Raw genomic sequence first — 15,239 nt, forward strand, 5'->3', positions numbered from 1 at the left:
CGTATTCTTGCTTGCCTTTTTGACTTTTATAATGGAACAGATCATCCCATCACATCATGGGACAGTCCCTTAATTAAAATTTAAAGTAAAGATCATTCAAAATGCCAGTGCCTTTACACTAAATAGGAGGAGAAACTTTAAGTGCTTTCCTCATCCCTTGCAGGATAGTGTCCATTCCTTTGGCTTAAAAGGTGATGCTGTGGATCTACATGGAGACCCTTTGCTGCTGGGGTTCCAGCTTACGTAGTGTAGATGGAGTATAAAATACGGATGGCCTCGTAACCAGTCATCTGACTTGTTGTGTGATAGTGCACATGCCACGTCATGAGCCCTGATGCAGGTTTCCTGTCCACTTCCTGGCACTCTGAGCACTGGAATTAGCGCTTGGTTTTAACCTTACCTCTCAGTTCTAATGTACTGCAGAACTTAAAAACTGGCCCCCAAATATGACCATCGTGACGTTGATTTAGCATAAATCATGCATCTCGTCATCTCTAGAAGAGCTGTCAGGTACATTTTCAGGCTCTTAAAGTCTTTTTTCCTGCTTTCCTTTTTTGTTTTGTTTTGATTTGTCTTGGTGTTCGTTTGTTTTCCCACCCTCCGACTGAGCACCAGAATCTGCCCTTTCAGCAGCTGTATTATGACCCTGAAGGATATCTGGAGAGCTAGTTTAATAGAAGTTGCTTTAGAATCCCAGGAAGCAAAATGTACTGTAGCATTTGACATTAAAAAAGAAAATAAAACTCTTGCAACCTTCTGTCCTCTGGAAATCAGTGAAGTCATTGGGTCTGTCAGTCACTCTCTCCCTTGCTCATGTGTGTGTGGATACACACATTCACAAACCCACCCCCAAATCACATTGATTTCTTCTTAAGTGCTCTGTTAAAAGTGTGACTCAGATGACTGTAGTTTTGGCTAATTGGATAAGTGATAAAAACAAATGTGAACCAGAGTCCTTTTTTGAAAAAATGTTTCAAGTGATAAAAACAAATAGCCAGTTAGATCGACCAGGGCTAAGCGGTGTGTTCCATGCATTTTGCGTGAAGTTTTTTTGGCCCTGTCTCTTCCCTGTCACTTGCTTTCATGAAGGAGAAGGTTTAAAATTCCCTTGAAAGCTGTGTGAGTAATCCTCCCGAAAGGAAAGTTTAGGCCTTCCTTTGAATGAAACTGTAGCGTTTCCTCAGACCAGTTAAGTGTTACAGTCATTGGATCTAGGCTTCATGTGTGTCTCTTCCTCTTCATTTTTAAAAAAATTTAATTTAATTTTTATTTTTTTAAATGAGGTATAGTCTGTTTACAATGTGTCAATTTCCGGTGTACAGCATTATAGTTCAGTATTAACAATGCTAGCTTAATCTGGAGTGGTGGTAGAGGAATGTATTGTAGGGACTTTAAAAAAAGACTCTTACTGGTTCAGTTACATAACTGATTGGTTTTAGGAAAAGCATTGCTTATTGAGACAATGCCCTGGCTTTCTTTTTTGCCGTTTACCAGAGATGGCTAGGAACTTCACGTGTGCGTATTCATGTGTGCCTGGGTTCAGATAATTGTGAGTTTCAAGAGTTCAAGAACAGCCAGTTTAAGTTCCAGGTTTCATTATTTTCTGTGGAAAACCAGATGTGAAGCCTCACCAGAATGCATGCTGTCTCACTTCACCCTCCACCTTGCCAGGAGTGCTTATACTCCTGTAATAATAGCCAGGGTTTTGTGCTTAGCAGCAGCTGCTTGTAACATCTGCCAGATAATTACTGAGCTGAATCAGAATTCACCTGCCTTAACCTAAAGTGTGGGATGAATTCCTGATCAAGGAATAAAAGATTGATTGCAGTTACATTTTTCTATGCTTGTTAATAATCACTGCTATAGACACGAGTGAAGAGCAGATGCTTTTCTGGGGGAGGTGTAGATAGGAGGGAGGTAGCAAGGGGGAAAAACAGGAGCACCCACATATAACTACATATGTATGCATCTCACACACAGCACAAGACACTGACATTTGTTAACACCATTGTAAAAAGATGCCGCGGCGTATGCTTCACATTCTAGATTTTCTGCAGCACCTGCTGACGATCGAGCCCCCTTTTATGTGTGAGTATCGGTGATTCAAAAGCTCATTATGGCTGTGTGTTGCAACTTGTCTGTGAAAATAATTTCATGCTTTCGTAACGTCCCCATGCAGGGATAGATCCAGATATAGACTGAGTGTATATGCATTCTGGCTTTTTTCCCCCCTTTATATAAGAACATGCATTCGGACAGAGCTATGAGGTTGTTACATTTTCATATTGCACTGGTGACTGTGACCTCATTTAAAAATTGTATTTTCCAACTGCTAAGCTTTCTAGCTCCGTGGTCAGGGAATGATCCTGTCTGCATGTGCAGACGCAGCCTCTGGATTAATAGCTGTGTCACACTGCAGCGTCACTAATGCTATTCTTTTTTCCTAAGGTTAGTTTGTGTTCAAGAATGTTTAATATAGCTCTCAAATTAGCTGTTTCAGTGTGCTTCTGCAGTTCATGATGTAGTTTGGTGTTCTTGTTGGTGTCTGGAGGTTTTGTGTGGCCGTGTGACCAGGCCTGCATCACAGTTGCTCTGCATGAGCTAGTGTTTTGTCGGATGCTTGTTCTGGTGGCCTTGCTGTCTGTATTGGGCGAAGTATTCGTGAAAACTGCTTTCTTTCTTCTTTCTCACGGCTCCCTAAAATATCAGAAGAATATTTGTAAAGCTCCTCCTCCTCCTCCACCCTTGGTAAAAGGGTAAACAGTGTTGAACAAATATAGAAGAAAAATCGTTTTCAGCAGTGTTTGGAATAGAAACATCTTTTCCTTCTTAAACCAGTTTAAAAATTAAATTATTATTACTTTTACTGTTGTGTTCTAGCTTTCTCTCCTTACCTCTTCCTGGCTTTTTTTTTTTTTTTTTTTTAAGATTTTGTTTATATGAATTTTACCTTTACTGAACCTTCAGAAATAGTACCCTATTTCTTGAATAGGCTTTTCAGGTTTTGTGTTTTATGTTTATTTTCCTTTGTGGAAAAGACTGTCAGTCTTCTGTCCCAACATAATATGTTATACATTTTTGACTCATCATTTTTGAAGTGATAGATGCAAATTTGCTCTTCAGTGTATTTTTGTAACACTGTAGAGAAGGTGTTTCTATAGATGAATACATTAAGCAGGGCCAGAATTAGAATGCAACTCTCTCAGCGAGCTGAATCCTAAACCCACAGCCCTGTGCTTCCTGCTGTAGTTTGATCCTTGAGGTAAAAGTGTCAGGAAGGGTCCCAAGGGTCTGCGGCTTCTGCTGGAGGGACCAGGTGGGGCTGGCTGGCTGATGCCCTTTTAGAGCGCTGCACTGTATCTGTTATGCTGCTTGGCTTACAATAGCCTCATAAAAAGTGACATCCTGTTTGTGACTGAGAATATGGGGATTCGTTGCTGATGATTTACGCCCCCCACCCAGTACACTCCTGGGGCGGAACAGAGCTGTATCCTCTGACTCCAAACCTAAGCGACCACGCAGAGTGAGTGCTTTTTATGGAGTAACCGATATATCTGAAATCACATATCTTCCCCACTGAATAAATTATGCCATTAGTATAATTCTTATTTTATTGTAACGTGCAAGACAGTCCTTTATCCTTGCTGTCCAGTGCTATGGTTTTAAAACTTAACTGTTTTCATAGGTAAGTTACGGTTAGCTGGTTTAATAGTCTTCATGATTTTTATATTGTGCATTTTTGATCCACACTTTTGTTTCCTTGCACAAATATGCTGAACTGGCTTCAAAAGCATTATCTCTCTTGCCATATTACTATTCATTAATTTGAGGATTTTGAAACAGGCGACATAACGCAAGTGTATCAGTTATGTAGCATTATGAGACAGCAGTAAACGTGAATTTTCCAAAGTCAGTTCCTAAACATTGTAGCTATATTCAGCATCTTGCTCATCGCCTTCCACATTGTAGGCATTCAGCCAGTACTTGTTGAATTAGTAAGTGATCATTCAAGTATGAACAGTAGGCTTTTCTCTGAAACCAAAATGAACTTATAAGAAGTTGCGACAAATTAGTAAGAGCATGTTTCCACAAACTTATAATGGTTTAACTTCAGACTTGAGAGATCATAATTTAATAAAGCTAGGGCATAATTATTGATAATGCTTGTTAATGTCCATAATTAATTTTGTATTATGGGAGAATGTAAAGTAATTTGGGATACGCAGTGTTTTAGTGGCGTACGCCTAATTTGTTTCTGCTAAGGAACCCAAAAATCTTTGGAGAAAATTAATGCTATTACTGACAATTATTTTTCTAAGGATTTATAGATCTTTCTAATTTCAAAAAAATTGGTGTTATTCTTCTCATTTGGAAGTAGATATAATGCTGTTCTCCTCCTCCATATAATTATTGATAAAAACATATGATAAAAGAAATTTTCACATACTGAGATGGAGGGAAATTATTCTGGCTTATCCACGAGTTAAGTTGGATTTTATTTTAACTTAAATAGCCTGTTTGTGGCCTATCAAACATCCATTGTGCATCTGCTTTAATTATTAAAGAAAAGGGCACATTGACCAGAAGTAAAGAATGTCCATGTTAAAATAAAGATTCAGGGCCTCTCTTCCCAGGCTGCCATTGCTGGTCCTCCCTTGATGATAAGACTCCCTTCCCAGGTGCCAAGGCCATACTGACTCTCTGTGTACGGGCTGGTCTGCTCTTTTATTTTTTATAACCTTAAAGAAATATATTCCTGACTTGTAAATGTTTCTTTGTTCTGACAATATATAAAACTGTGCTGAAAACCATACTTGTCTGGAGCAGAACCTCAGAGTAATCTGGGGAAGGTAGGAAGCAGGCTTCTGGGCTAGTCCTCAGTTTGGCTCAAATAAAAATCTTTTACTTCTTATCACCGATTGTTTATTAATTATTTTTGTCAGCACATAGCATTTTGAATTGTAATTTCTGTTGTTATTCTTGCCTGTGGGATACTTTATCCTTTTGAAGTTTAGATTCTCTACCGACTAAGCTGATTCACATGAGTTGTGTGAAAACGTAGGGACGAAGTGACAGTGTATTTTTATTTCATGTATTGTAAGCTTTTCCTAACAGGCAAGACTTTGCTTCCCTTTGCGTTCATGGATTGTGTCTTGTTCCAGAATTACTTACGTGCCTGCGGAGCATTTAGAAGAGTTCAAAGTCAGCTTGGGACAACAGTCTGGAGGAATAATGGCACTGGATATTTTTTCTTCATATGCCAGCAGGTAGGTGAAACAGCAAATCTGCTACAGTGAACAAATGATACTGCGAATCTATAAAGAAGAGGTTTGAATCTGGAGCCAGGGAGGACTAGCAGTGAAAAAGACTGAATTCCTTTCTTCTTTTTCAAGATTTTAAACAGTATTCATTCTTTTCCCCCGGAATACTTAAGCAGTGATCATATAGTGCGGAAAATTTAGAAAAACTATGAAAATTTAAATCAAGAAAATAAAACCATCTTTAATTGTACCACTCAGTATAGCACTTTGAACATACTGAGTTTTGGGAATTCATTCCCAATGTGAATATGATTTTATTAACTCCCCGGAACCTACAGTTTGTATGGTACTACGTCTTTTTTTCCTCTTTTATAAACATTTTCAAACCTTTTCAGAAGTTTTATTTCTTTATTAGCATACATACAGATGTAGAAACATTTTAATAGTTATCTTTTACTCTTGGAGAACGCTGAGTTGAATGTCTTTATATATGTCTATACAAACATACATACACGTTAGGAAATAAAGTGTATGGCTTTTAAAGGCCTCTTGATACACAGTGAATTAATGTTTAACGTTAGAGAGAAAGAGCCAGTTTCAGTCAGCAGTGTGCTTCCTTCCCAGCGCAGAAGGGAGTGTGGTGAGAATTGTCTAATGCTGTGACGAGCTTCTTCGCTGCAGAAAAAGTGTATTTGCTATTAATATAATATGTGGATATATTTCTTTAGAAATCCAGTTTTTACCGACAGCTTAAAGCCACACCATAATTGATTTAACATTCTGTCTTGCCCTTATAATGCCATTTATTGATGCAAAACAAAATGGTCCACATCCTCCACAGGAGGAATCTGTACCAGGGAGGTTCAGTTACTTGCTCAAGTTTCTTAGCTAATAAGAGGCAGAACCAAAGTTAGAATGCAAGTGGTCAGGCTCCATGTTCTTAACCACTGGATCCAAAGAAAGAATTGTGCAAGCCCAGTATAAAAATATGGGGCAGCGTAGGATAGAGGTAAAGAGTGCGGGTTTGAAGTAAGATGGCCTCAATACCAGCCTCACGAGCTCTGCTCCTTTACTGTGTGACCTTGTGTCAGTTTCTGGCACCTTAATGCAGATGTAAAGAGAGTTAGTTATTATAGTTGGCAGAAATTTCATTGGTATTCAGAAGTCCAACACGGATGCAGAGAAGTCAAATTCATTCGTGACTGAGTGAGTGCAGGAGGCACAGAACTGGTCCACTCTGCTCTTTGGAGCACACGGCACCACTCCCTTAAACCCCACTCTAAGATGGATAGAGGAGAATCAGCACACTTGTGGGCGCATATCGGGGTTAGTGAAATGACTTGAGAGTGTGGAGCCATTTGAAAAGAATGGGGTTTTTGTGTCAGAAGACTTCTCGTAGCTCATGCGGCAGGAGTGTGTGTGCATGTGTCTGAGTGCGCCCCCCCCCCCCCCCCCCCGCTTAGGCTTCATGGGTAGGAGGTCAGTGTTTTAGGGACTCTTTCTAACTTCTCATTCTTGTCTGGATTCCATACCTGCTTTTTCTATCATCGTCTCTCCAAGGTGTTTCCAGGGGGTTAGGCCTGTGTCTCACCTCTCTGCTTTGCATCTTCTGGATTGAGCTTTACTCAGACTATTTAGTCCTCAATCAGCTTCTTAACATGGTTTAAAAAATCCTTTTTGAATCTGTTCCAGCAGTCCTGTCCCACTCTCAGGCTTAGGCTCTGGGAACCCCAACCTCACTCAGAGCCTCCTTCTCTAGTCTCCACAGAAGGGGAATTCAGTCACACCCCTGAGGGGTAGGAACCACAGGCCAGTGGACTTCCTTTTCACAGAGGAAAAACAAACAGCTCACATTCAGGTCAAGGAAGAATGAGATATTCAAGGAGAACTCGGACAGTTGTTTGGCAAAAAGGTTGGGAAACATATTCAAACGCAGGTGAATTTTGGATTGGATGACTTCTGATCTCAAAGTCTAAAGATAATATAATTTGACAGAATTCAGTATTCTTGTCAAAGGAGAATGGATATAATTTGAACACATACTTTCTTTAGACTTTTTTTCACTTCCCATAAAACTCGACTGCAAACATTTATTGAATTAGAGTTTTTAAAGCCTTCAGTGTTTTCAGAAGAATATGTGGGTGTATTTTGTCAGAAATACAGTTTTTACCGATAGCGTAAGGCCACACCGTAATTGATTTAGCATTCTCTATTGTCCTTAGGATGTCATTTATTGATGCAAGGTATACTTTTGGAAATACAAGGTATTTCTTGACAAGGTTATTATTTTACAGTTTTATTTAGAGTCAGTTACCAGACTGGGCATACTTTGTTATAGGCCTGACATTTGGCAAACTCTGAATTCCTACAGAAACTGAAACCCGACCTTGAACACAGGTACACTGTAAACTGCTTCCTGTAAGGAGAATTCTGTGTCTGGCTCCTTTGGATGGGCTGAAGCTGGACCATAAGCATTTCCCATCTGTCTTCAAAATTTGAAGGGAGAGCACTGGTCCATCCTATGAAGCAGTGATGCTACACTCCTGATGTGCTTGATGAGAAGTTCTTTCAGGCCAGGGGTCGATGCGGACTGTGCCCGCAGATTGCCTTCCTGGTGCTTCTACCTGCTTGCACACGGCAGGCATTTAAGAAATACTTGGTGAATAGTTGTTCTTTAAAATTCTGCCACTTGTTCCCTTCTTTTCATTCCTGTTCTTTATTTGTCCATGTTTCATGAGGAAGGAAACAGACTAGACAAGGCTCTTTGTGTTCTACTGTATCTGCAGACTAAGTGATAGTAGATTGGTTCTAATGTAAGGCTTGAATCAGATTTTCATTTCCCCTTAATGTGAAATATGATATACTTACATGCCAAGTATGGTGAAAATATCAAGCACTTCTGCAAATTTAGCCAGACTGACAGTAAAGTGCATATAAGACAGTCTTGCATGGTTTTACTTGGACTTCATAGTACTCACTGTACGAATCTTTAACAGCGACATTCCAGAACTACCAGAGCGAGAAGAAGGAGAGGGGGAAGAAAGTGAACTTCAAAACGCAGCGTATAGCAACTGGAATCAGCCCAGGCGGTAAGGACTGTTTCTGTCTTCTGCCTACTCAGTGTTTAAAGAGAGGCGTAGTTTCAAGCACTGGATTCCAGCTTGCCACTGTGACTTTGGGTGTGTTGTTTAGTATCCTTTACCCTCCATTTCTTCACCTGCCTAGTGGGGAAGATAATGTGTATCACACAGGGTTAAAATTAACATTGTTGGAGGATTTGGCAAGACAGTAGGGACTAAATAAAATTAACTGGAGAAAATTGTGTGTAGGTAGTTGGAATGGATAATATTTTCTGTAGAGTTTGATCTTAGGTATACCACCAAATGTTCATTTAAATTTTTTTCTAGTGCTGTAGAAACTAGACATTCAAGCATGTATATTTAGAATGTGTGTGTGTAAGCATCTTATTGTAGGCTGCAGATGTTCTAACCCATGCTCTGTCTAGAATGAAATTTATATATAACAGAAAAGATGACTTTCCTAAAAACGCCCAGATAAACCACTCTGTGTCACTAGGGTATATGTTTTTACGTTCACACTGAGTAGAATGAAATTCAGTTTAATAGAAACTCATTGAGTCCTGATTATGGACCCAGATGAGAGGCAGATTATTTTGTGAACGACAGGGAAGTGTAAGACATAAATCCTGCCCTAAAGGAAGCTGTTACATGTTTGGGTAGGCAAGAGGTAGAGACACACAGAATAATTACAGAAAATTGGAAGGACTTTGCTTTAATCCCCAAAGATAAGTAATCATTGGGCACTTTCTCTAGATAGATCTTAAGGTGACCATGACAAAGATGCCTTTTACTTAGCACATACTTAATATTTGTTCTATAGTGAATAAACAAAATTCTCAAGAGAGAAAAATTTCTACTCTGCAGATGTATAATACAGTTTGATGATTTTCCTTGCTCGCAAATGAACATGAGGCTGCAGCCATCATATTTAAGCATTTTCTAGATTGAGTCATGTTCAAAGTGTAGGAAACATTTTATGTTGCTTTCACAGAAAAAAAAAGGTATCTAAAATGAATTATTTCCAGCCATCTAAAATGAATTATGGTTTGATTTCTTTAAAAGCTGTTTAGGCTGCTCAAAGAAATCAAGGCCTTTCTACATTATTACCTGCACTGAGAATGTTAAGTGCTAGGTCAGTGAAAGAAAATACATTATAAGCTGTTAAGTTTCTTATTTATTTGAAAATAGAGGCAGAAGTTAAGTTAGATGGAATTATATATATACTGTAGAATATTACTCACCATAAAAATAATGAAATTCTGCCACTTGGCACAACATGGGTGGACCTATTCTCTATTATGCTTAGTGAAATAAGTCAGATAAAGACAACTACTGTATTATGTCATTTGTATATAGGCTCTAAAAAAATAAATGTATATGCAAAACATAAACAGATTCAGAGATAGAAAAACAAACTGGTGGTTGCCAAAAGGCAGAGGGAAGGTGGGAGGGGCAACTTATAGGTAAGGGAATAAGAAACACAAACTACTACGTATAAAATAGACAAGCAGCATGGATATATTGAACAGCACAGGGAATTATGGCCATTATCTTGTAATAGCTTTTAATGGAGTATAATCTGTGAAAATACTGAATCACTGTTCTGTACACCTGAAATTAATATAATATGTTAAATCAACTATAATTCAGTATAAAAGAAACATTTTTTAAATAATAATTAAAAATTTTTATTTAGAATAGAAAAATAATAGAACCTTTTACATTTGGGGGAGAATTCAGGGTCACAGCGTCACGTGTAAGGTCCTCAGTGTGGTGCCGGGTACAGGGTGCACATTTAGTCACGTCAGTCTTTTCCGTCATCATCATCTTCGTCATCATTACTCACAACAAAGCAAATGAAACGTGTGGAGCACAGGGATCATTATGAAAGTTTCTTGTGGGGAGGAATTGGGTTATGACATCTGGACTGGAAGACTTTTATACTTTTATCCTGGATTGTAACCTTCACGTCAGCCTAGGAGATGTCTCTAAGGGTGGTAACTGATTTACAGAGAGGCTATGTCTGGTGCTCCTGTAAATCTTACAGAAGGTACTCAGCCGTCACTAACCTATACAGAAGCACTAAGGTACTTTTGGGGGAAAGTTCATAGACATTCAAGAGGAAGCTTACCAAAATAACCAGAGCTTTTAGTAAATGAGGAGCAAATGTCATGAATATGCTTTACAACATTGGTAACCTGCTGGGACATTGTTTCAGGCAGTGGAGAAAAACCTGCTTTGTGTGGAAACAGAAAATACGTTTTAGCAAAGTGTAAATTTTAAGACTAAACAACCTGTGTTACATTTTTATCTTGCTCCTGATTTTCATGTACAAGATTGTGTCAGACTGTATGTATCATTTTCCAGCTCGCCTACTCCTCTCTCAAGCTAGTGTCTTGGAGATCTACCATGTGGATACTTCAATAGCTAATTCCTTCAGTTTCCTTGTTGCAGTGCATTTTAATATGGAATATACCACAGTTCACTCCCAGATTGATACATGAGTAGTAAAAAGTTATTTACTATTGTAATAGTCTGTGCAGTGTGTGTGTATGTATGTATATATGTGTGTGTGTGTGTGTGTGTGTGTATCTGTTTTCTTCTACATATGTGTGAGAATTTATCTAAGTATACATCCAAAAGTGGAATTGCTGGCTCACAGATTTAACTGTATTATCTATCAGAAGTTTTGTCAAATTGCTTTGTAAGGTGGCTGTACCAATTTTTACTTCTTTTTCCAATATATGAGAGGTCCCTTTTCCCCATATCCTTGTTACCACATCATATGATCATGTAAAAAAAGTTTTTGTTAACCTAATGGGTAGAAAATGGTACATTTTCTTAGTAGACAAAGTGTAAGTGTGACAGAGTTGAGGTGCTGGGGTGCACATTTGTCATATGGATTGAATGTTTTCTCTTGCTCCCATCACTTCAGTAATCATAATTACAATCATCGTAATAAGAGATTTACTAATTGCTTGTGATGTACCAAGACTTTGTTTTGTGTGTCACCTGTATTCATTACTTTACTCCTCATAGCAACTCTCTGATGTCCAGACTCTTAACTGGCTCCACTTCCCACCTGAGGAAGGTAAAAGAGAGACTAAAGTAGTTGCAGAGGGTCACACAAGTGTTAAGAAGCCAAAGGGCAGGACTTGAGCCCAGTCCCTCTCGGTTCAGAGTTCAGGCAGCCCCCTCAGAGCTCTGATTTACCTTTGCTTTTCTGAACTCCACTCTTTTTAAACCTCTGTTCTCAGAAAGGCTGCCATTTTTCTGTAAAGCTAGCTCTGCTCGTGTTCTGTAAAATTTTTCCTTTATAGGACTCTTTCTTTCCTTGGGATGTTTACCACGTTCTGTTCCGTGGATACTGAGTCCAGTTCCTCAGCGCTGTGGTCGTTGAGGCAGCTCCATCTTTGGTTATCTTCTCTGACGTTTCCTCTGGGAAGTGTATCTGAAAACACTCCACTGCCTGTGCCAGATCCTAAGGCTGCACACCGTGCCAGTATCCAAAGGCTGTATAACTTCTCTGTGCCTCGTCCCTTCGTAAAATGGGGCTGACAGGAGTATCCACCTCGTAGGGATGATTTGAGAATTAAATCGAAGTATGTGGAACTCACTTAGAAGGTAACGCTGAGTGCACGATAAGCCCTTAGTAAGAGTTTGCTGCTGCTGCTATTTTTAATGTTTAGGAAATCATAAGAACTACTTTCTAATTTACATCAACCACAAAGAATCCCAGGAGACATTTTCCTTCGTTCGTTCTTTTATTTTATTTTTCCTTTTTAAGAGAAGACTGAAGGAGTCCCACCTGCATATTGTGGATTCCTAACTATTAAAGACAGTGGTTACCTCTGCTGACCTCTGTACTTTGCCACTTTACCTTAGGAACTGGGAGAAGTTGGTTCTTGTCTTTCACAGAATTCCTTGAGTGGAAGAAAATTATGACTAGGATTTTGACTAGTTCAAGCTAGTCACACACAAATTTTAAGATCGGGAATCACGGTGAGATCCTTTTAAACTAAACAGGATCATGGATTTCTCATAGAGAGAAGATTGCTGACCACAGAAAAGACACATCACCACCTGCCTTCGTCTGGCCAGCTGCCCATCCCCTCACTCCACCTGGGGTGCTCTTTTATCCCCGGTCTATTCTAACTGGGCTTCTCCCATTTCATTGGAAGCCAAACTTTCCTTTCCTCTGGGAGCACCTCACATGCCAAGATTGAGGGCATCTTGGACCACGCTTTCTTCTCTCTCACTGTCCACGTCGTCTCCCTTCCTGCAGCCTGGGGCAGACTGCAGTCTCTTACCTCTCTCAGAGCTCTGCCCGGTGTCTCTGTCTGCTTCCCTTCCCCGGAGCCGCTGCCTCATCTTACCTGGACACCTCGCTGCACATCACCTTGTTCTTATGCCCCAGTCATTTCCTAAAACATGTCCTTTCAGTTCGTCCATAGCTGTGGCAGCTATCTGCAGTTACTAGATAGGAGTTCATGTGTTTATCGTGTGAGTAGAAAGTAGTACATCCAAAGCAGAGGCAGTAGCACGCACCAGGGCCCCACGGCGGGAAGGCGTGTCTGATGAACTTGTGGAACAGCAGGAAGACGATGTGGCAGCTGGAGTGGAGAGAGGAGAGCTGTGGGAGATGGGTTAGGAGGCGGTGGTGGGACCAGATCACGTACGGTCTTGTCGGCAACTGGTCTTCACACCCTGGGTTAGTTGCGTGGTCTCCTTTGGCAGATAGACCTACAGAGGGAAGCTTCTGAGAGTGTGTGCAGAAATGTTGTCTCTTGATTGGGTTGCTGAGCTTAGAAGCCACCATCTGTTCAAGGGTAGCAGAATTTCTTAACGTCCGCAGTATTAGAGCTTCTGGAAAACCGTACTTTTACATTCCTCTGTGTCCCAGCTTGGAGTATGAGTCCAGTATTTACTTGTAACAAGTCAGCTTCAGAAATGCATTAGTATTTATCAGACCCTATAAAACACATAATTGGAAAAGCATTTATAGTGATCTTGTACTGCTGGTAAAACCTTAATAAATTGAGCAAATATTATTTGCAGAAATTAATGTATATAACATTTTATTCCTTTGAATTTTTAGAACTGTGCCTGTCATCATTTTTTAACCATTTGAACCATTTTTAAGTGTACAGGTCAGTGGCGTTAAGTATGTTTGCATTGCTCTGTAACCATCACTGCCATCCGTCTCTGAAACTTTCTCATTTTGCAACACTGAAATTCTGTACCAGTTAAATAATAACTCCTGACTTCCCTCTCCCTGCGTCTTCTGGTAACCAGCACTCTCCTTCATGTCTCCATGGGTTTGCCTACTCTCAGTACTTCATAGAAATGGGATCATATAGGATTTGTCCTTTATTCACTTAGCTGGCTTATTTCATGAAGGATAATGTTCTCAGAGTTCATCTACATCATAGCAGGTGTCAGAATTTCCTTCCTTTTTAAGGCTGAACAACATTCTATTGTATTTATATACTGTTTTGTTATTCATTCATCTGTCCGTGGACACTTGGATTGCTTCCACCTTTTGGCTGTTATGAATAATATTTCTATGAACATGGCTGTACACATATGTCTTCAAGTCCTCGCTTTGAATTCTTTTGGGCATATACCCAAGAATGGAATTGCCAGATCGTATGGTAATTCTTTTTCTAATTTTTTGAGAAACTTCCATACATTTTTCCAGTGCAGCTGCAGCATTTTACATCACTGCCGACAGTGCACAAGGGTTCTAATTTCTCCACGATTTCTCTTTGCCAACACTTATTTTTCTGGGTTTTTTTTTTTTTTTTTTTTTGATAGTAGCCTTCCTACTGAGTGTGAGGTGGTACTTCATAGCGGTTTTGATTTGCATTTCCCTAATGATTAGTGACATTGAGCATCTTTTCACGCACTTATGGGCTACTTGCATATCGTCTCCAGAGAAATATCTGTTCAAGTCCTTTGCCCTTTTTTTGATTGGGTTGTTTCTTTTGTTGTTGTTGCTGAGTTTTAGGGGTTCTCTATATATTCTAGATATTAATCCTTTATCAGAGACATGGTTTGCAAATATTTCACCCATTCTGTGGGCTGCCATTTGACTCCACTGATAGTACTTCCTGATGAACAACAGCTTTTAATTTTGAAGTCCAGTGTGTGTGTTTTTCTGGTTGTTGCCTATGCCTTCAGTGTCATGTCCAAGAAATCATTGCCAAACCGAAAGTTATGAGGCTTTTCTCCCTGTATTTTCTTAGGAGAGTTTAAACTTTTATTCACTTTTTTATAGGGTTGAACTTTGGCGAGAACCGAGCAAATCCTTGGGCATCAGCATTGTTGGTGGACGAGGGATGGGGAGCCGTCTGAGCAGCGGTGAAGTGATGCGGGGCATTTTCATCAAACATGTTCTTGAAGACAGTCCAGCTGGCAAAAATGGAACGTTGAAACCCGGGGACAGAATAGTAGAGGTACCCTCCAGTGAGCTTTCTGTGCTGAAATTAACCACACAGTCCGTCCTTTATACCAAGGGAGTCATTTTTATGCTGGTTGCTCGACCCAACATTGAGTAAAATGTGTTTGTCGTTAAAGCATTTCTTTCTTACTTGTTTTTGTCCATAATTTTTCTCTTCAGTATATGGTGACAGATTCTATATCTTGAAGTAGAGACTAATGTTTTGAAGGTATAATCAATCATAGTTAACAACATTGGCCCTGAGATGAAGTAATTATTTTTAAAAATTACTGTTATTTAATTAAAAGGACAAAGCAAATTTCTTGAGAAAATAATTGAATTGTTTAAAAATGTATATATACACACAAAAATTTGTACATAATTAAGCCCTCAAATGAGATTTTATTTCAGGAAGTACTTAAACAGTGTTGGATGAGGTTTTTTTTTTCCCCAAGT

General features: G+C 39.4%; 1 protein-coding gene across 15 annotated transcripts in view; it reads left to right on the plus strand.

Moving 5' to 3' along the window:
- Positions 1–15,239, plus strand: part of MPDZ (multiple PDZ domain crumbs cell polarity complex component) — a 370,677-nt gene that overhangs the window by 315,011 nt on the left and 40,427 nt on the right. For all 15 annotated transcript variants that reach the window (XR_012506350.1, XM_074361559.1, XM_074361558.1 and 12 more), the window contains 3 exons: positions 5,163–5,267; positions 8,258–8,350; positions 14,622–14,799. Coding sequence is in view for 14 of the 15 variants with exons in the window: in XM_074361559.1 (XP_074217660.1) it covers positions 5,163–5,267; positions 8,258–8,350; positions 14,622–14,799 (376 nt within the window). In the remaining variant the exon portion in view is untranslated. The remainder of the gene's footprint in view (positions 1–5,162; positions 5,268–8,257; positions 8,351–14,621; positions 14,800–15,239) is intronic.

Source organism: Camelus bactrianus, chromosome 4, assembly GCF_048773025.1.
Source record: "Camelus bactrianus isolate YW-2024 breed Bactrian camel chromosome 4, ASM4877302v1, whole genome shotgun sequence".
NCBI lineage: Eukaryota > Metazoa > Chordata > Mammalia > Artiodactyla > Camelidae > Camelus > Camelus bactrianus.